Genomic DNA, 23502 nt, shown 5'->3' on the forward strand with positions numbered 1-23502 from the left:
GTCTAGCAGACCTAGAAAATTCTAATTCGAAAAAAAATACTTATTTTAAAATATTGACTGTCTAGCAAACATAGAAAATTCTAGAAAAAAAAAAAAGCATATAAAGTTAGCTATTTCCTACAGAAGGAATCAATTCATATCCAAAATGGGAATTAAAAAAGAACAATTATAATTTAATTTTTAAATATCAAATATTAGGCAAAAATCTTTCGTTTTTTTTTTGTTAAATATTTCTTTATTTGACTTTTTTTTATACTGTAAATAAAATTTTTTTAGATTTCTTAAATTTACTTTGAACTTTTCTCATTCAGTAAAGCAAAGCAATTTTTTCTTTCTTAATTTTGCTATTCAATTTTAAAAGAATAAAATTTTTCTCTGTTAAATGAATATAGCAGTCATTCTATTAAATAAAATCGCAAATCGCAGTTAAGCTAAGATCTTCCGTAAGTGAATATATTCATAGATCAAAATTCATCCTTGGATAGATAATTTCAATTTATGCGTTAGTCCTAAAAAAGAAATATTGAAATACTAACTCATCCATTCATTTCTAATTTATGAAAATTTCAGGATAAACTTTATCTTTTATCAGCCAATATTTACTTCTGCTGTGCACTTCAACTTGATAAAGTGAACAAAAAAAATAAAATTGTTTTTTCCAAACAGAAATGATTTGTTTTGAAAAAATCAGCTGTGTAAACTTTTCAGAAAGCGAAAGAAACGAAAGCAATGTTTTGCTACACTTCCATAAAATTTGGTTCTAGATTATCAAATCTAATTTTAATTAAGTGTTAAATCTGTTAAAAATAGCAATTCATTAAAAAATTAATTATTTCATATGCATTGTACCAGAGCTGGTCATATATGGTGTGGTCATTTTATAGTTTAAATATTAAAATGCGCTTCTGAAATTAAGTTTTGCGCAAAATTTCATAAGCAAAATTAATAAAACTTTCAATTAATCATGGTTTTAATTCATTTTAAGAAATAAAATTAAATTTTATTTCAAATTTAAATTTTGAATTTTTCAAAAATCTTAAAATTTGTAATAGTTTTTGTACATGAAACAAGGAAACAAATTCTAGTGGTTATCAAATTTTTGTTTTAATTAAAAAGTAATCGTGAAATACTAACTAACTCATCCATTCATTTCTAATTTATGAAAAGTTCAGGATAAACTTTATCTTTTATCAGCCAATATTTACTTCTGCTGTGCTCTTCAGCTTGATAAAGTAAACAAAAAAAAATAAAATTGTTTTTTCCAAACAGAAATGATTTGTTTTGAATAAATCAGCTGTGTAAACTTTTCAGAAAGCGAAAGAAACGAAAGCAATGTTTTGCTACACTTCCATAAAAGAAACTAAAACAGAAGCAATCAAATTTCTTTCTTTCCATATTCTCTCAAATGCGAGAAAAAAAAATGGACACATCTGCTTTACTGTACATTCAAATATCATTTATAAACAGGTTAATTATTAGCTTATACAGGTATATTCCTCTTCAACCATTCAGTATCTTTTCAGGTAAACCTAACTGATCATATTTAGCAAAACAATTGAGTTTTTTGTTAAACGAATTAGCTGAATTCTTCTTTTCTTGTTTTTTTTTTTTTTTTTGAAGAAGCTAATTAAGTAGAAAAGAAGTGAGAGAAAAAGAGAGAAAAATAAATATATAAAATAATAATTGAAATTAATTTAACCTAATTTATGTAAAAAAAAAAAAAAAAAAAAAAAAACTGAATTGTTGTAGAAATTGATTTACATTTCCGTCCCTTATAAAGATGAATAAGTAAAATAAAAAAGAAGAACGAAATTTTGTTCTAATTATTTGGAAATTTACACGTTACGTATTAATCACTTCACGTTTATGGAATTAATGGATGTTTGATTTTTTTTAGAAATAAAAAATGAACAAACTTTTAATAGTTTTTGGCTTGGTAATTCTTTTTGTCACACCACTTTATGCAAAACAATCAATTGAAGAGGAAGAAGAAGAGGTAACTTTCTTCAATTTAATTTCTTAATTTGAATTTTTTATTTATTTAAATTGCTAAACTGAAAAAAAAAAAGAAAGTATAAGTAAATTAGAAAGGCAATTGCTAAAGTATTACTCTTTAAGCTTAGAGCAGAAATTTATTCCAAAACAGAAGCGTAATTTACGTGAATAGAATGAAAGTCTCAATGATTTCAGATGAGTGACGAAGAGGAGGAAGAGAAGGAGGAAGAGGAAGAAGAGAATGGAAATGAAGAGAAAGAGGATGAAGATGATGATTATTATCAAGATGATAGTGATGAGAAAGAGGAGGATGAAGAGAAGGAGGAGGATGAAGACGAGGATGGTAGTGAAGAGAAAGAGGATGAAGATGATGATTATTATCAAGATGATAGTGATGAGAAAGAGGAGGATGAAGACGAGGATGGTAGTGAAGAGAAAGAGGATGAAGATGATGATGATTATCAAGACAGTGATGAGAAAGAGAGATGAAGAGGATGATAGTGAAGAGAAAGAGGATGAAGAAGAAGATAAGGATGATAGTGAAGAGAAAGAGGATGAAGAAGAAGATAAGGATGATAGTGAAGAGAGAGAAGACGAATATACTGCCAAAGGGGAATTCGTTGAAACAGACGGCAAGCAAGTCGTTTTGACCTTTCAGTAGTTTGAACTTTAACAATTTTACGAGAATTTTACTTCTTAGCCATAAACAATTCCCACCTTTCCGCAGTATAATCGAAGCTCATTTTGGCCCTTTTTATTTACTTTGAAATATTTTCTTTATATAAAATCGAACACTAATTACAAATGATTCCACTTCAATTCCACTGTATTTCACTTCAGTTTATTGCAGGAAGAAACAATGTGACTCTCACGTGGCTTGTTATGATCAACGTGAACCGCAAGCGTGGTGCATATTAAAGAGGAATCAGTCTTGGACGTAAGTCTACGTCTCAGTTAGTTTTATTATTAAAAAATTGGATAAAAATTATCAGTGAATTGAGAACGCTCTGTTATAGAAACAAAGGTTGTTTCTGCGATGAAAAGAGACATTTATGCGTTATGGAACGGATGAACGGCGGTAAATTGGAATATGCGTATTGCGCGCCTGCAAAGAATTGGAAGTGTTCGTATGATTAATAGTAACCTACGATATTCATCCATTTCCTATTTTAATATTTCAATTCCTTCTAGCAGCTTGCAATGTCAGTTATGCACTTTAACTTTTATTCAATGTAGTCTTCCAAATGAAATCATATGTAAGCATATAAAACGAGCAGTGACGATGATAATTCGAACGAAATAAACTAATAATCAATTTCTTATCAACTAATATCAGTGATAGCCCAAAGAAAGATCTAATCTTACTAGTCTTTCAGCTCATAATAATGTCCCAATAATTGATTATGTCCAAACCAAACATATTAATAGTATTAGTCATTTCATCTCTTTGTAACTTTCCGCTTTTTTCATCCTTTTCTGTTTCACTTTTTATTTGCTTGGAGACTGATCGTCCGTTTCATATGAATCAAATCATTAACTTTCAGTATGGCTTAAATCATTTTTAGCTTTCATAGGAAATACAAGAGTCTATCAACTGCCACAAGGTTTCAATGCCAAGAATTATGGATTTGAATTCTGAAAAAATACTTTCATTCGTATGATCCAATGTTTGAATCGCTCATTTCTGAGCTTAACTTGCAAATCATAAGTTAATTTTGCTACTTAGCTAATGAAGTTTCTACGCAATTTAATTTCTTTGCTTTAAGTCTCTCAAAAGTAATAACCAATTCTTATAATATAAAGCAAAACAATTAGATAATTACCGTATAAAACACGAAAGGTTGAAAAATGGTCACTTTCTGGTTTCTGTTTAATTCTTCGATGCCAAGAATTGGAGACATTTCGCCTTCTTCTAATAATCAGTAGAAAGGAGATAATTCAGTGCGTATGTTAATGAGATGCAATGCTTCCGAGAAACTATTCAAATGGATATGTTTTCATCACTTATTTTTATAAGTGATGAAAACGGTCATTGAAATGATTTTATGCTTTGATAGCCATAAATGATTTATGGTTCGATCAGAACTCAATCAGAAATAAGTGAGTTCTGATCGATTACTTCAAATATAATTTGTGTGTGATAAAATTTACTCATTAATTATTGAAGAGATAATACTAAATGCATATGTTGTGGAGACAAATTAAATATATGTGTCAATGTGATTCAAAAAACTTCAAATATGGTTACAATACTAATTCATTTCTTGATAAGGGTCAGATTTTCCACAAATTTTTATAAATTAATTACAGCCATTACTCTTTTCTTGAATATTATTCAACTTTTGATAATCTGTGCTTTGAGAGTTTTCAAAAGTGCGTTATTTCTTAATAAAAATGAAAACTGTTAACAGAAATGTAAAAACAACATAGTATCAATACATAGAATCAGATTAAACTGATATATCATTTTGAAATTTGTGAGTGATAATCACACCTTGAATTGACTTTATTAGTTTATTCAATGATTATGTCAGAATTCGATATCACTGATATAAAATACAGTTATCGAAACAATTGAATTTATTTCTAATATATTAATAAATACAAAGCTTTAAATCAAGAAATATTTCTAGATATGGCAAATGTCGATTTTAATATTTTATTTCAAACATATAAATATTAGCAAAAAATTTATTAATATTAAACCGATCATATTAGTGAGAATTTCAAGCAGCTATTATGCTTATCTGTCGATGGTATGATAGAAATAATCAGTTATCACTGTATATGTCAGAAGTTTTAAGAGAATCAAATACATATAGCATATTCTAATTAAAAGATCGAAATTTAGATCCTAAGAGATATTGTCAAAAAATACATCTATACATATCGTTTTATACTTCAGGCTACTATTTTACCTGTCATGCTACTGTCACACTGCTACATCATCCAGGCTAATATTACCTGTCATGCTACTGTCACACTGCTACATCATCCAGGCTAATATTACCTGTCATGCTACTGTCACACTGCTACGTATGTTTTAGTATGTTAACCTTATTTTTTAACAATCCAATTCTCAATCTCAACCAGCCATATAAATGATGTTTTATAATGTTATGCGACTGCTTACAGTAAATAAAATGAATAGTGGGCAATATGGAGCAACTGAAGATGATGAAGCAATTTATGAAAATTCTCGATGGTATATCAGCTTCTTTGCCGAAAATACTACGGACAATTGGAAAGAGAAATATAAAAACAATGATTTGAATTTCCAATACACTACAGTGCCATGCAGCCTGAATTAACATCGACCATTCATAATGAGGAATTTTTGTTGCATTTTTTTCATATTTGAAATGTGTAACTCCTGAAAATATTAATTGATTGATGGAATCAGTTAAAATTGATGAAAAATTTTTTGGAAATTTAATAATTTTTATAGCAAATTTTTGAAATGATTTTTGGAGCGATTAATAGATCTTATGAACATATATTATGAAAAAAGATAAAAAAATTTGGTAGTACAAACTTTGATCTTGATTGTTATTTATACTAAAATGCCTTTTGCGACGTATGCAGTAGAATATCACAATTTGCATAATGAACATAACGTTAGGAATGGACAAAGCCCAAAAATTACGTATCCTATAAGAATAATAAACAAATAGTCGTTTTAAAACATTAAAAAAAAATAGTTGTTTTAAAACTAATTACAGCAGCAAAATGGTAAAAATAAAATGTCAAGTTCATCAAAATAAGCATCAATGGAAAAAAAAATCTCGTGAGAAAATCTATGATCTAGTGGTCTAAAGTTTAAAATTTAAATTCAAGGCTTAATGAAATTTATAATAATGATATTAAAAGGTAACCTCCACCATATTAGGCTTCCATTTGTTCCTGTACAATTTAGGCTCCATTTCAAATTCGAGACAATGAATATTCTGAAGCAAAATTGAAAATCGAGAAACATGATCGCTGAAAATCCACTAAATATGTTAAAATACAAGAATTAATAAATCGAATATGAATGAATCAGCTTTGATGAAATTCGATTTTTAAAATCCAGTTGCTTAAAAGATATAAATTTATTGTCTAAGAAAAGAAATCATTTGATTATATAGGAATGAATCATACCAAAAGCTGATAACCACATGAAAGCGATTAGAAAATACAGTTTTTTTGATTCGAAAAACGAGCAATATTTGGGTAAAATTAGCACCACAAAGCGATTCAGTGTCAACAAAAATGAAAAATGAAGCATAGAAAAGAATGAAAAGCTATCTAAAGTTGAAAACAAGCGGTTCAGCCACGTCGTTTCATTTGCTAAAACATAAGCAAACTAATTATTTAAAAAAAATTTTTTTCTCCTTGCTTGTTGTAATGAAATTCTTTAATATACTTAAAAAATCCTTACATGCAAAAGTGACCATATATCATTTATTATTATTTTGTAATTATTATTAGAAATTGAATATATTTGCTACATGTCATTAGCAATAATTACTCATTTTCAATATCATCTTTTAAAGAAACTATTTAAATTAATATTTTAGTTGATATCAAAATAAATAATATTTGAGAAATGTAAATAAAGCAACTCTTACCATATGAATTGTTTTGAGCACTTAATATTCTGGGTACAATAATAACCACTTGTGGGATTAAAGTTATTAAATCAGAAATAATCAGTTGTAATGCAATAAAAATAAATTCACGACTATAATGATTATCTTGTCCTTTACAGAATAATACGATAATCATTAGAGTATTACTAATAATAGCGTAAAGTATGAAAATGATAAAAAGTAAAACTGTTACAAATTTTGTGGTCATGTGATCTTCATCTCTTATATCAAATACATCTGTCACATTTATTTCGTGACAATTACAGGGTAATATCAGAAATAATACAATAATACAGTGTAAACGACCAAGCATCCTGTTAATTGTTTAAAATTTCAGCTTACTGAAATACCAGCTGACAAAATTTGCAAGTTTAAATTAGAGAAATAGTTAAAGTAGTCGATGGAGAAAGATTATTATAATTTTAAGAAGCGTTTGTGATTTATTCGCGAAATGAGATTTTTACTTTCTTTGCTATTTTATAAAACTGCCAATAATAATAATAATAATAATAATAATATCACAGCTACTTGCTTATATCTGTAGGATCAAATACTTGCAACAATTTTTTCTGAGCTTAATTTGCTATTTATAAATTTACTTAACTACTCAACCAATTTCATTTCCATAACAATTTATATTCCTTGTTTTATATGTCTCTCAGAAGTAATTAGTCAGTTGAAGATATAAGGCAAAATAAATTAACGGCAATATGAGTGAAATAAAAATCGCTGTTTTACCGTATCCTTCCGTATTTCCTCAAGGTATCTTTACCGTATCCTTGAAAATGTAATTTGAAGAATTTTTATACCACTGAAATAGCAGTGTTTCTGGATGAATTTGTAATTAGCAATTATTCCTTTTTAGCTATTTGAAAAATATTTGTTAATTACGTAGGATTATTTGCGCGTCTGAGATAATCATCTTCACGTAAGCATAACGTGTTCATCGACGTAGTTGTTAATTTTGTTACGCATTTGCCATTAAGCTTATAATATTCGTTCAATAGCAACGAAAAAAACTCGTCAAATTTTATATTAATGAATTAATTTAAACATTTGAAATAATAATAAATTATACACTTATGAAAAACCAACCACAATCATTTTTAATCGATTTAATAAAAAGTGGTAATTGAGATTTCGATAAATTCCTGTATTCAACAAATAATTATCTTTTAATTTAAGTTGTCCAGTTTCCAATTTGATGTAAATAAATCGCTTAATCAGTTGGTTCTTTTTCGGATGACTTAAACATGAAAAAAAATTATATTTGTTGTAGAATTTGATCAACTATATTTTGATCAATTCACTATATTTGATATTTGCGCCATGCATCCTTTTTTATCGAAATCTATTGATAGGAAATAAAAAAAAAAGAAGGCAATGATTTATTTCATTTTGGTGACAAAAACTTTTCAGAAAGTTTGAATTGCTATTGGCAGTAGTGTTCCTGAACGATATCATTTTTACTGATTATCAGAAATAAACAACTGAAATGATGTTGCATTGGAGGAGTTGAATCTAAGTTAGATAGCGATTTTCCAATCTACTTTCATTTACGCAATAACTGGCTAATTGTTTTCAATTTATTTCATTTTATATCGTCACGATTGGTTGATTACTTTTGAGAAGCTTATACAACAAGCAAAATAAGTTGTCATAAGAGCTTAACTAGTTGAATAGCGAAATTAATTCATAATTTGCAAATTAAGCTCTGAAAAGAGAGGTTGAAACACTTAATCATATAGATTTGGTAAATAAAGGTAAATCATTTTTTTTCCGAAATTCAAACTCTCCGTCACTAAAGTTTTACGTTTCCAATTTCGGCGAAAGCTAAAACTGAACTTCGACAATCTGAAAAACTTAATGATCTGATTTATAATAAAAATTTAATGATTTATTTTATAACAGCAAAAGTAAGAAGCAATTAATCGAATACGATTTTACTCAGATCATAGTACTGGAGAAATGAATATACTGTCAGCAGAAATAAGTATACTTTCGGCACAAAAGTAATTCTATTTTAGTTGCAAAGAGTGAAGATTTTCTCTTTGTCGAGAGAAATTAATTGACTTACAGTTCGTAGTATCGTGTTTCTGAAATTAAGAAAGTCATGTATCCGAACATGATTAAAGTTTAAGAGATGGTTTCAAACTTCTTTTTTATCTTGTTCAACTCTGTGATTTCATTTTAAAACAGAAAAATATATAACTAACATGTTTTTTTTTTTTTTTTTTTCATATTCAAATTAGAAATTTTCAACTGTAATTCTTTCTTTTTTGTCTTCTTTGTTCTGTTTTAAACAGTTCGGCATTAATTTCATTTATGTTTTATTTTTAATACAAAAAATCGTTGATATATTTTATTCACTCTGTTGATATATATATTTTATTCGAAGAATTTTGTGATAAATTTGGAATGTGGAGGAAATAATTACTTCGTACTAAGCAATACTTATTTAAACGGATACGGAATGCATTGCAATCATTTCGAGATATCATTGCCTACTGTGAAAGTAGCCAAAAGAGTTGCTTCGTCATTCAGTAACATAGGAAATATTGAAATTATCAATGAAATCTAGAAATAGCATTTTAGGAAGATTAATTGAAATTTTCAGGATAGCAAATTTTTTAATCTATTTTTTTTACACAATAATTATTAGCAAATTTTGCAATCTATTTTTTTTTACATAATGATTACTTAATTATTCGTTGAATTTAATCTGATTTATATCGCGCATTTTGGTTGATTACTTCTAAAAGAGTTATATATTAAAGAAGAGGAATTACATATAAAATGAATTAGCTATAATAGTAGTAAAATCAATTTATCACATGCAAAATTAAGCTCAGAGAAAGAGCAATTTAAAATACAAAATAAAAACAATGACGAAAGCGAAACATTTATTATTTGCAGTTTCTATGACAGTAGCAAAGGAGCGGAAAAACTCATTTCGCTATCAAATTATAATCGCTACGTAAATAATTAACTGCATTTCTCATCATTGACGATTGTATTTATACTATTTAGAAATTTGAACTCACAAATCTTTGTAGCTTATATTTCAAAATTCTGAATTTTCTTTTTTTTTTACCTGTTTTAAAATTTCTTTCTATTAAAATCTACTAAAATACTATCACATTCATATTATATAATTGTATCATTTTTGCTAATCAACATATCAGGAAAGAAATATGCCAGATTCAATTGATATAACAGATGAAAATCACAAGACTGCAAAATTTGTGGCACTTCTATTTTTTATCATTTTCATATTTTATGGTATTATAAGTAATACACTAATGGCTGCTGTATTATTCTGTAAAGAACAAAGCAAACATTACAGTCGTGAATTTATTCTTATCACATCACAACTGATTATTTCTGATTTGACAACTTTTATTCCACAAATAGTTGTTGTTTTACCTGAAATATTAACTGCTAGAAACAATTCATATGGTAAAAGTTGTTTTACTTGCATTTCTCAGATACCATTTATTTACTTTCGTATGTCAGTTAAATATTAATTTAAATAATTTGTTTAAGAATAATATTGAAACAATGAGGTTGTCACTAGTGAAATTACCATTAAAATGCGCCATTTTTAATTCTTGATATCACTGATAGCAAAGAATATTGAACAATTTCATATTTCTCATAAAAAAAGAAATCATTAAAACATTTCTATCTTATTAATAATAAATTTTTCTGCATTACATAAACTGCGACAAATACATCCAAAATAGCAAATTTGAGATGCAAAATTCAATCATTTTTTTCCATTTTCTTTAAAAGAAAATTTAAAAAAAATTTTTTTTTCATAACATTTTTAAATATATGTGATGCCAGTTTTTTATGAGGAACTTTTTTTTTTTTAACTTTCATATTTACTTTAAATGATAATTTTTTAATTACAATAACAAAATTTTCTTTAATAACCAATATGTTTATGTTTTAGTGAATGAAACAACATGGATTAACCACTCATTCTCAACTTTCAATACTTTTTCACTCTTTTCCGTACTTCATTTTTCATTTCTATTAACGCTGAATCGTTTTGTGGCACTAATTTCACCAAAATATTATTCGTTTTTCGAGTCAATAAGACTATATTTTATGTTCGCTTTTGTATGGTTATCAGCTTTAGGTATGAATCATTAAAATATCATTCATGTAATTGTAAAAATAATTTTTATTGAAATAATATTTTCTATCTTTTTATTCAAATAATATTTTCTATCTTTTTTTTTTAAATAATTTATAGATTTAGCAATATAAATCATTCATAATTCACCCTTAAATAGAAATTCCATTATGTACAATCATCTTTAAATACTATTCAGTTATACAATCATTATATTAAAAATAATTAAAATAAGGTAGATCCTGAAAAAAAAAAAAAAAAAAAAAAGAAACTGTTTTATCAAAATTGATTTATTGATAAGTTTCTTGATTCTTATCAATATTGCTAATATTTAATGCTAATTTTCAGCAATTACATCGGCCGATTTTTATTATTGCACTAGACGATTTCTTACATGGAACTTAAGTTGGGAAGGAAATTGTGGAAAATCTGGTGAAATAGGCGATATATGGTGGAGGTTAACATTTAATATCACTTTTGTAGTTATTAACAAAATTTTGTAATTTTATTACAATCAAAAAATTTCTTATTCTACAATAATCTATCAGCAACTTTTAATTACATTCATATTATCATTTTTTAATTTCTTTTAAATTTTTTTTTTTTTTTTAGAATACGTTATTTTTGGGCATTGTGTATACCTAATATAATGTTTATTATGTATATCGCAATATTTTGCAACATACGTCATAAACGTCATATTACGATAAATAGTAATCAAAGTTTGTGTTACAAAATTATTCCTTCTTTTTACAATAAATGTAACTATTTAATTACTGAAAAGTTCACTTCGAAAATTTATACTTTACTTTATACTTTTGTTAAATCATAAATCATTTCTCTATTCATAAATTATTTCATAGTTAAAAATTGACAACAGGTGCCAGACGTGAAAGAAATGCAGTGAAAATTCGTCATTATGAATGGTCAATGTTAATTCAAGCTGCATGGCATTGTGGCACATTGGAAATTGGCATAATTCTTTTTAACTTTTTGCCACCCATTTTAACTGAATTTTTCAGTCAGGAAGTTTGTTTAGCAGCAAGAATTTTCTTAAACTGTTTTGTTTTATTTAGTTGCGCTCTATTGCCAACTGTATATTTCAGTTACAATAAGGAATCGCGTAATATCATAAAATATCATTTATATAATTGGTTACAATTTAGAATTGGACGGTTAAGAAATATAGTCAGTACTTATAGTACTAGAACACAAACAGCATATAATAATAGATAGATAGATGGTAGTGATAAGAGTAATAATCTGAAGCTTAAAATGATATGTTTGAAAATATTTTTTTGAGAGTGGTAACTCTCAAAAAAATTGGATTTCATTCCTAACACATAACGACTTCCGGATGAGGCATTCAGGTTTAGCTATAATCTATCTCTTTATTACCGCATTCTAACTGCATATGATCGGTTTAATTTTAATAAATTTTGTTTCTTTTTTTTTTTCTTTTTGTGAGAATCTGCATGGTTATTTTGTCATTCATTTATTAATTGTCAAAAATTTTATCATTCATTTTGTCATTTATTAATTTATGTTTATGACTTAAAAACACACTTATGCTTGTTATTGCTATCGATGGTTAAGGTAAATTATTTTCAGTCGTGTATTTTATATTAATTCTGCTAGCAGTTTCAATTTTGATTTTAAAATAGAATAATTTTGAAGACTTTAAAAAAGCAGAGCTTGTTAAAAATTCAATAATATTAAAAAACTATACCTCTCGTAATGTTTGCAGTGGATTTATAAGAATGTATGAAAAATTTGATTATCATTGAAATGAATAAGAACCATAATTATTTGTTTTTATTCCTACATTTGGGCTGAAAATTTTTGAACTTTAAACTGTCACGATAATTGATAATTCATACACATCTGTTTGATATTATTATTATTGCGGTAATGGAACATAAACAATCATAACGGTAACTGATTTGTTTGAAGTATTTTATGATGTTAAACTTTTTCATTTTCAGTTCAATTCATTTTTTTTCTGTGATAAAAGTAAGAAAGTGTATGATTTAATAAATTGAAATGGAACTGGATGTTTAATTTTTATGAATTTTTTTTTTTTTCAATGAAGTCATATAATGCGCTTTGGATAGATCAAAATAATGATTCATTTGTATTTTGAACAAAAAGATTCAAGGTAAAGAAAAAACGACATTTGCGCCTGTAATGATACTTTTAGACGAAGTGACCCGGTCAACATGTTTCTGGACAGAGTTAAGATCAAGCTAATTCGAGAAGAAAAAAGTCGGCGACATAATTCTTCGAAATGAGTATTGATAAAATGATGTAATAATATTAGCATAAATGAGTCATTTATGATAATATTACTTGGAATATTGTAAAAAATTAACCTAAATTTGTTAATGTTTTATGTTCGTAAATATTACATAAATAAAAGCAAACAATAATTTCTTCGATTCAGTCATAATTTCGCTTTCATTAAACAATTCTAGTAAATTTAATGGTAAACAAATACTTGATTAGAGATGCTTTTTTGTTGTGTAACAATTACTTTTGCTTTACATTGTGAGGGTCATCAGTGAATTCTTCATTTAAACTTTCTTGAAATGCAGTACCTTTCACAATTAATGCAAAGCATTACGCTGACAGATTACATTTAAGGCCTCTATTCCATAATATCCAAATTTTGATGCATATTTATCAAAAGTATCATAAGATTTGAATTAATTTTAACTGTAAAGTCTGTGAATTTGTTAATTGTGATAACAGATTTTTTGTAAAATGTAGGAAATGAATTAGCACAAAATACAATCTTTTCTGTTTACACTTTTCATTTCATCGCTTTATTCATTTATTTCAGTGCCAAATTAAAGCGATTGTATTATTTACAGAGCAATATGCCTTCTTCAAGATAAGAGACATTTTAACATGAGTTTAGTTGACAGAAATTAAATAATAATCAACTTTTAAATATCAATATGAGCATTAGAAGTTAGAAATTCATGTAACTCTGACGTGTTATCCATTATCAGAAAATTATTTAAATAACAAATATTGTTTTTATTTATTTATATAATTTCTGAATAGTGAAAATATTTCAAAACTAACTTAACCGTATTACATAAATAAGTAGCAAATAAGCGGTATTATTACTTCAGATGAACGAAATGAACGAAAGGAATGCACTGCGCATCGAGAAGCATTGAATGCAAGAAATTTTCTTCAAAAACCAAGTTTTAACACTTTGCAAAAATATCTCTATGATTTTATCATATCATACATCATTTAACTATTGATAGTACTTAGAAAAGAAGGTAATGCTTCTAAAATAAGATCATATACAGATCTAAGAAATAGAATTGATCCGCCAAATATCAAATGTACCACGAATTCATTTTCTTTTTATCATAATCATTTCTCAAATTATCTAGTATCTTTATCTAGTAGCTTTTATCTGATTTGTGAAATGTAAAATATTGTTGTAAAAGCAAATTTAGAATTTCTTTCTTACTGCCCTGTTTCCTTGTGAAACAAAGTAGGTTTCTTTTCTTGATGGTTCAGATCGTTGACTTCTTGGTCCTCGATACTGGTAGAATCTTGAATTTGTACTGGTTCCGTTCTATGTACGTGTACTGTGGGAGTCTTCGTGAAATACTTTATTATTCAAACCTCAAACTTAGATTAACAATAAATATTATACAACATTACAATAATGAATTGATACATAATACACAAATGTAACTTAATTATAAAACATTTAAAGATACAAGAAAACTAGACACCTCGCAACTGAGCCAAACACAGAAATCTACTATAATAATCAGTATCAAACAAGGAACTATAATCAGTGGCTTTGTAAGGAAGAAAATTGGGAGGAATTTTATGGGTGTTAAGGTTACAAAGTGGATTAAAATCATTTAAAACAATAGCCTTTGTTCGTTAGGTTATAGTTTTGCCATTGTGGCAACAATTGTTTTATCAATCTTAAAAAGTAGGCTATCAGTCTTATTTATCAATTTCTAGATTTTCAGTCTACCTAACTAATCTTCAGAAGTAAATAGAGTTGCTTACGGGCATGTTTATTAGTCGCAAAAAGGGTCATCGGCAATACAGTACGACCTAAAATCAGAAATGAATTGATGAAAATATTCACTGGAATTATGATTTCTTGACTGAAAATTTTTGTCAGAAGTTTTGGTAGAAAATTGATTAATATGATTCCAATTATGAATACACCACAGGTCAGTGCTGCTTGAATTAACACCGATCGTTCGTATCTGGCAGTTTCTAGCCTACTCGTACCATGCCTTGTATTCATTGCTAAATGTTCTTTAAATTCTTTTTTGTAAATTTTTTTTAAAAAAAAAAAAGATTTTGTAAATTTTGTAAAACTTTTGTACAAATTTTGTTTTCAATGTTGGGTGAAAATGTAGAATTTTACACTGCTGATTGTGTGACAAAAAAGGAAAACAATTCATTAGCACCAACTTCGTGAGTCGTTAATAACTAAAATTCGACGATGTCGTATATTGCAAAGGATTGCAAAATACATAACGAGCATTGAAATTGACAAAAAAATCACCCAAATATGACGAAAACTAAAATTTTATAAGAGTAATTAATGGATTTTAATTATTGCAACGCCTCCCACTGTAAAATAAAAATGATAACTTAATTTTTTAACTTTTTGTTATGTTTACACTTTTATTATATTATTTGAATTACACAGAACTGCTCTAAAAAATTCAAAAAAAAAATGCTGAAATTTAACCTTAAAAAAAGTTTACCACCATTATTTGACTGCCCTGTACAGTTTGCTGTCCAGAGTAAGGTTGAAACTTCAAAACTTCTAGAACAGTAATTAAAATCCAGAAATGAAATTGCTGAAAATTTCAAGATTAATAATAGTAAATGAATAGGTCATAAATTTGGAACTTTGTGTTTGTAATTACAATAAATGAAATAGGTGAGAAATGATATTCCGAAAGCTACCAAAAATATCACATAAAGGTAATAGCTATCAAAACTTTGCATGACATGACTGAGCAGTTGATGGTCTCCATATAAGATGAATCATTTTTTTGACATACCAAAAACTGTTAACCATACGAAAATGACTAAAAAATATAGCTTTGTTGATTCGAATAGTACATTGAATTTCGGGAAAATAATAGACAGGAAGCGATTTAGCGTCCATAAAAATGCAAAATGTAATACGGCGTAAAATGAAGATGTATTGATCGTCGAGAACACACGGTTAATCCATATTTTGGAACCTAAGACATAAGACAAGATAGTTTATTGGAACAAATTTTAAAGTATTTGGATGGAAGCAATGTCAAATATCACGGATATCTATAACGTTGTACTTAAACTGTCACCAACTATGAGTTCGAAATCAGTGGTGACACTTCCGATTAAATTGCACTGATATTAGAAATCAAATGGATTACTTGTCGAGAAAACCAAAGTATTTTAATTAACTGTCAAAATAATTAAAATATAGAAATTTGATTTATTTCAATTAATTTCTAATTCATATGCAAATTCCTTTGAGTTAGATATATGTAAACATATGATATACCATTTCACATGTAAATCCTTCCATTCAAGAAGTTAGCTCATGTTCAGTGCTTAAATTGTTTCCTATAACCAAGCTTATAGTTTGTGTAAAAAAAGTCTTTGTTCAGATAGTTATCATTGTTTCCAATAGAATACAACATATTCCTCTTTGTTGTAAACAAACTCCACTATAAAGGGATGGGAGACCTTTAACCTTTCTTTAAAAAAGAAAAAAACAATCAACTTGTAAAAACAATTAACTTGGTGGATTTTAGTTCATTTAGTTTACCCTATTTTTTAAATTGCTCTGGATTTTCGATATTTTTCATTTGTTTTTTTTTTTTATTTATTGCTTTTCTAACTTATTTGTTTTGATATTTTTTTATTGAGTTTGTTAATGAATATTTTACAGATTCTTATTCATTTATTATTTATAAATTTAGTTCCTATTATTTTTTATTTTGAGATTTAATTATTACTTTTGTTGGGATTTTGCGTATGTTTTCTTTTTCCTTTTGTTCCATATTGATGTTTTGGCGGTCTTTTTTTATGTTGATTTCATGTTTTTTTTTTTAGTTTGTATTTTGTGATACTATTAAATGTTTTTTTTTTTTTTAATTTTATTTCGGCAGTTGTATTCAGCAATAGTATAATCATCTTGTACTCTCCTATCAAACCATTCATTTTAAATTAAAACTCCTCAAATTCTGATCAATTTTTCGGGAGTATCCATCGTCCTATTATTGAATGTACTCTTTGATTCTGCATTGCTACTTTTTTTTTTTTTTTTGAATGGTACTCTAATCATTCGTTTCTAACATTATCTTTAAATAATTATACAAATAAAATAACTTACTGTATAAACTGTTCTTAGTCAGTAATATTTCCGGCAAAAGAACAATCATATGTGGAATAAAGCTTATCAAATTACAAATAATAATTTGAAGTGTGATAAGAATAAATGCACGACCGTAAAGATTGCCTCGACTGAAGCATACGATAGCCATTAGTATATTGCTAATAATACCGTATAACAAGAATACAGGAAACAGTAAAACTACAGTATACTTTGCAGTCATATATTTTTCGTCTCGTATATCGAATATACTCGTCGTATTTGCTCCGTTGCAGTTTAAAGGTAATATTAGAAGTAATGCAACAATACAGTAAGAATAAGTTACCATTTTGCCTATCGATAATCTTCTTCAGAAACGTTTCATTCCACCTCAATTTCAATTATTTATTGCATTGAAAATAAGCCATAATTACGTGGAAATCTCAGTGTTTTTTGAATTTCAATGTTGCAAAATGTTTTTAGTTGCAAATGGAAAACACAGAATTGCAATCAATGCGGAAAATGCATTAATATATAATGACACTTATAAATTTAACTGCGAAATAAATTTTATTTGAAGCAAAAAAAAAAAGACTAGATTAAATAAAATTACAGGAATAAGGAAATTTAGTGAAGTCATCGATGCATGTATGAGTTAATGAAGTCATCGATGCATGTAAAAAAAATGCATCTTTATAAAGCATGCAATCTGATCAGCTTTTTGAAGTCATTCGTCAAAATGAATGTGCTCATAAAGTTTGTCATTTGACTGCATGTGATTCTATTTTCCATTAATATTATCAATAATTAAATAAAGCACAATAAAATGCGTCATTAAAATGATATTGCAGAGATAGTATTATATTATAAAAACAATTAATTTCCATTGTGTTATGACGATTATCATTTGGGGGATGAATATAAAATAATTTTTAGCGCAAATTTTGCTTTATTCAAAGTTATTTAAAGTATATTTTGCTATTTTCTTAAAGGTGAGAATAAATTTGCAATATAAAGTTGAATTGGTATTGATGGCAGATCATAAGTAAGTAATAAATGTTTGATTGAAATAATCGAGTTTAAATATAGATATTTATAAAAAATCCTGCAATTTGTAGGAGTTTTTGTATCGTGAGCAGAGAAATAAATTTTAATACTATCAAGTTTTGTTTCAATTAAGTGCTAAAGCTGTTGAAAAATTGCAATTCATAAAAAAAATGTATAATTTGAACTTACTTGATCATTTTATACGCATTGCATACGATCTGCTCACATCCGGTCAGGGTCATTTGACAGCTTAAACAAAAAAAAAGCTTTAATAATTCACTTTGGAACAATATTTCACTGGCGAAATTAATAAAATTTTTAATTAGTTATAACTTTAATAGACTTTTAATATTAAAAAAAAATATTAATTACAAATTTAAATATGGATGACAAAATCGAACATCTATGATAGTATTTCCCTGTATTCTTTTGCGCCCATGAAGATGCGCAATTATTTTACTTCGCTTGCGTTCATGAGGACTGTTCCATCCTTTTTTTTTCTAGCGAATATCATTTGCTTCCTTTATTGATCTCTAATACATCTCAATATGACATCCTCGTACTATGTGTATTGTCATTCTTCTGCACAAACGATTTTTTATTTTGTCAATTGTTTTTTTTTAATTGATGCAAATTTTTATTGAATTTTTTAAAAATAAATAATCAAATAAACATTTGCATAGAATCTATCATTTCTGATTTTTAGACAGTTCAGTGGGATTTCTTCAGCAACATTTTGTTCCATATTCAATTTATTTTTACCATCGTCTAATATTTTAATGTCATTATGGCTCAACAAAGAGCGCAATTATGGAATTTGCTTACAAAAAAAGGCGTTGAATTTACTACCTAAACAAGGTATAACTTTTCATCCTTTTAATTAATTATTATTCAATAAGCTTTTTGATTTTAGTCTTGCGGAATTTTTTTTAATTGATTTTGTAATTGTTGTTGTATATTTATATATTTCATATCGTGTATTAGTGATAGACGTAGTAGTCTGCAGTGATGGTTTTAAATTTTCTGTGTGGCTGTTTTCTTTTTTATTGAAATTTTATTTTGTCAAATATTGATTTGTTTCTAGTCTATATGAAAATCGAATTCTAACTCAAAACCTGCAAATATTTTCTTAAATATTAACTATAAAATTATAGTCTTAAGACCCATTCTTAATTAATTTTTGTCATTGGGTTTTGCTTTGTTTCCAATGTTTATACATATATATCTAACTTCATAATTTTATTTATTTTTTGGTTTCAAACGTTTCTGCGGCAAATGAAATGAATCTTAAGCGATTTATTTTTCGTTATTGTTTTAAAGTTTTCATTTATCCACTGCAATAAATTGGCTGATAAAGTATTTATATTAAAGCGTGGTTTTATCTTATGATTTATGATTTTTGGTGAACTGTTTAAAATAAATTTACATTCATACTGTTTCCATTAAATACTTACATGGTCATAGGTCCGTTATAATGTAAGCCAATGATTTTATGTTAGGCATAATTGATTTCATTTTCAAATACCACTCAATAATCAATCTTAGACAATGGTCTGAAAAGGTGTTTTCAGACAACAATCGATATGCTGGCAGTAATCCTATAGTAACTTATGAAAAATTTATTGTTCACAGAAAATTTAATTATTGATATTTTTGTTCCTTTTCATTTCATATTTCTGATATAAAACAATCTATCTATTTTTAAAGGAATATCAAAAAACACCATTATAATCTGGAATTTCGGATCTTTGTTATTATTTTTATCTTGTGTACATTACATATATACTATTATGCTAATTTAAATACAAAAAATACAAAATGATATCCTAATCTAATCTATATTTACGGATAAGGATTTTTAGGCTTAAAAACATAACTTTTGCAAATACATAATAATTAGAATTGAGATTTTTTCTTTCGAAGATGGAAAGTTTAAACAGTTCTGTATCATAACATCAAAATCATTATTCTTTATAATTCCAAAACACTATGCAGAAATGTTTTTCATGCTATCATATTAAAATATATCCATCCCAAATAACTTATCACTACATTTTTTATTGACAACTTGAACTTTTCATGCTAAACGCTTTAAAAAATCTATTTCTATACATCAATTCAGCATCATTTATGCAAGTCTGATATTGTCTTCAAAAATTGAAATCTGAATTTGTTTCAGTACCTTTCTAATAGCTTATTTATGTAGTTGCAGAGGTGCGCTTTTTCACTTTATTTGATCAATAATTACAAATAAAAGTTAAAAATATTGACAAAAAAAAAAATGAATTGAAATATACAAAAAAAGTAGAAACAAAAAGAGAGAAAAGATTGCCAAGAAACAATAAACGGCTATAACAATTCCAAGTTGGGAAAGTTACCAGCAAAATGAAAACATCAACCAAAAACAAAAAATTTAAGTGCCATATTATCCTTGTACGATGAATAATTCAATTACCACTTTAACAAAAAAGGGAAAATCAATAAATAAGACATAATGAAGATTAAGTAATGCAATCAAATCACATCATCTCCTTTTGTCCCTAAGCAAGTTGATAGATGAATGAATTTGTCTTCTATATCCTAGCAAACTGACTTACTGTATCATTTGTCATGTTATCCTTGCAGTGCTTCTCTGGTAATTAAGTATTACTTAGTCTGATCGCTATGCAAATTTAATGCAAGTGGAGTTATCATCATACATTACATTAGTTTAGTTAGTCTGATAGGAAGGAAGACAAATTCTCGCGTGTAAAAGAAGATAAAGAAAGTATCACTTTAATACGACCAAAAAAGGAAAAAAAACTCCCCGACATTTCCGCACTTATTGGCAGGGAGAGAGAGAGCACCTTCGATGTTTGTAAGGAGTATGAAGGAGTGTGGCGCTATTTGTATTTATTTTCTTGCACGGCAATGGATCTACGATTTTTCTTGCTATAAGTTTGTCATTTATAATTAATTGTGTGCTTATTATGGCGGTAGTATTATTTATTAGAAATTTAGGGATTTTTCTTCATCTTTTGAAATTAGTAGTGAAAGTTTTCCACTTGAATATTCATTTGGCTAGTATGTGGGAGGTATGCGCCATGATACATTGATAAATTACTCTGTGTATAACATCTTAACTTCTTATAGGTCAAACTGGAAGTCTTCTTGGTGCTTAGTATTTTTTTTGTCATTGTGATTAATTGTGACATTTTTTTTTTTGAAGCTTTTGTTAGAGAAATGCAACTGTATAAGTCCTTCAGCTTCATTTGTAAGTGATAATCACATTTTAATGTTTTATTCTATATATTTTATTTTTTATTTAATCTAACTGAAATATGTAAAATTGAAGTTCTTACTGTCAGATTAATGGGAATTTCGTTCAGCTAACGGAACTTTTGTATTAACGCAGGAAGAAATATGGAATTCCTAAAAGGTCGGTTTTTTAAAGGATTTGTTTGATGTTAATTTTGTAATTGTATACTATCTTTCCAATAATTCACTTGTTAGCCGCATGACAGCGCGTTGAGAATTGAGGAGGAGATTTTTTTGTCCTTTTTGATATGGTGTCATGGTGCTTTCCTTGATCACATAAGTTTCTATGCTTAATTAATTTCATGCTTTTTGACAGGACACATATTAATTTACAGATTTCATTTCGCAAGGATTTCTGATTTGTTGTAATTTTGGATATAAATCGATTAATTGAAAATGGCTATTTAATAAAAATGTTGAACTAAATTCTGGATGAGATTGCAAAAATAATTAGCAAGAAGCGAATAGGTCATAAATATTTCAAAATTTCATAAGTTACTATAGGATTACTGCCAGCATATCGATTGTTGTCTGAAAACACCTTTTCAGACCATTGTCTAAGATTGATTATTGAGTGGTATTTGAAAATGAAATCAATTATGCCTAACATAAAATCATTGGCTTACATTATAACGGACCTATGAGCATGTAAGTATTTAATGGAAACAGTATGAATGTAAATTTATTTTAAACAGTTCACCAAAAATCATAAATCATAAGATAAAACCACGCTTTAATATAAATACTTTATCAGCCAATTTATTGCAGTGGATAAATGAAAACTTTAAAACAATAACGAAAAATAAATCGCTTAAGATTCATTTCATTTGCCGCAGAAACGTTTGAAACCAAAAAATAAATAAAATTATGAAGTTAGATATATATGTATAAACATTGGAAACAAAGCAAAACCCAATGACAAAAATTAATTAAGAATGGGTCTTAAGACTATAATTTTATAGTTAATATTTAAGAAAATATTTGCAGGTTTTGAGTTAGAATTCGATTTTCATATAGACTAGAAACAAATCAATATTTGACAAAATAAAATTTCAATAAAAAAGAAAACAGCCACACAGAAAATTTAAAACCATCACTGCAGACTACTACGTCTATCACTAATACACGATATGAAATATATAAATATACAACAACAATTACAAAATCAATTAAAAAAAATTCCGCAAGACTAAAATCAAAAAGCTTATTGAATAATAATTAATTAAAAGGATGAAAAGTTATACCTTGTTTAGGTAGTAAATTCAACGCCTTTTTTTGTAAGCAAATTCCATAATTGCGCTCTTTGTTGAGCCATAATGACATTAAAATATTAGACGATGGTAAAAATAAATTGAATATGGAACAAAAAGTTGCTGAAGAAATCCCACTGAACTGACTAAAAATCAGAAATGATAGATTCTATGCAAATGTTTATTTGATTATTTATTTTTAAAAAATTCAATAAAAATTTGCATCAATTAAAAAAAAACAATTGACAAAATAAAAAATCGTTTGTGCAGAAGAATGACAATACACATAGTACGAGGATGTCATATTGAGATGTATTAGAGATCAATAAAGGAAGCAAATGATATTCGCTAGAAAAAAAAAGGATGGAACAGTCCTCATGAACGCAAGCGAAGTAAAATAATTGCGCATCTTCATGGGCGCAAAAGAATACAGGGAAATACTATCGTGGATGTTCGATTTTATCACTTTATCGTTCTCTTTCCTATATTAGAATGTATTATTAAATATTTTGTTTTTTTTTTTTTTCAGTGTCAGCAAAGTTCAATTTGATTATTTTTGCATATTCATTCATCCATCTTCCATTTAAATCCTTTTTCTTCTTTTTTTATTCATTTATTTCTTCTGCTTCATCTTACATTTGTTGATAATCAATATATTATCAAATATAGATTAATATATTGTTTTTAAAGTAATTCTTAGTAAATAAATTCATTACAATCGATTCTATTGCACAATACACATTTTCAAAAGTAGCAAAA

The 23502-nt window shown here is 26.9% G+C and overlaps 4 protein-coding genes across 4 annotated transcripts; 2 read left to right on the top strand and 2 right to left on the bottom strand.

Moving 5' to 3' along the window:
* Window positions 1–1906: 1906 nt before the first annotated feature.
* Window positions 1907–3132, top strand: Bm18564 (Uncharacterized protein; the record flags this gene model as incomplete). The annotated part of the gene is made up of 3 exons (XM_043079461.1): window positions 1907–1996; window positions 2850–2932; window positions 3012–3132. 3 exons carry the CDS (start codon window positions 1907–1909, stop codon window positions 3130–3132), a joined length of 294 nt encoding a protein of 97 aa, XP_042935395.1.
* A 1895-nt stretch (window positions 3133–5027) lies between these two features.
* Bm14102 (Uncharacterized protein) lies at window positions 5028–6939 on the bottom strand (the record flags this gene model as incomplete). Its single annotated transcript, XM_043079462.1, has 5 exons — window positions 5028–5368; window positions 5531–5646; window positions 5871–5976; window positions 6136–6324; window positions 6606–6939. 5 exons carry the CDS (start codon window positions 6937–6939, stop codon window positions 5028–5030), a joined length of 1086 nt encoding a protein of 361 aa, XP_042935396.1.
* Window positions 6940–10742: 3803 nt separating this feature from the next.
* Window positions 10743–12006, top strand: Bm14103 (Uncharacterized protein; the record flags this gene model as incomplete). The annotated part of the gene is made up of 4 exons (XM_043079463.1): window positions 10743–10773; window positions 11119–11227; window positions 11383–11492; window positions 11651–12006. The coding sequence occupies 4 exons, from the start codon at window positions 10743–10745 to the stop codon at window positions 12004–12006; spliced, it is 606 nt and encodes a 201-aa protein (XP_042935397.1).
* A 2782-nt stretch (window positions 12007–14788) lies between these two features.
* Bm14104 (Uncharacterized protein) lies at window positions 14789–15304 on the bottom strand (the record flags this gene model as incomplete). The annotated part of the gene is made up of 2 exons (XM_043079464.1): window positions 14789–15072; window positions 15241–15304. The coding sequence occupies 2 exons, from the start codon at window positions 15302–15304 to the stop codon at window positions 14789–14791; spliced, it is 348 nt and encodes a 115-aa protein (XP_042935398.1).
* Between the last annotated feature and the right edge of the window lie 8198 nt (window positions 15305–23502).

Source organism: Brugia malayi (assembly GCF_000002995.4).
Source record: "Brugia malayi strain FR3 genome assembly, contig: Bm_v4_Chr2_contig_001, whole genome shotgun sequence".
Taxonomy (NCBI): domain Eukaryota; kingdom Metazoa; phylum Nematoda; class Chromadorea; order Rhabditida; family Onchocercidae; genus Brugia; species Brugia malayi.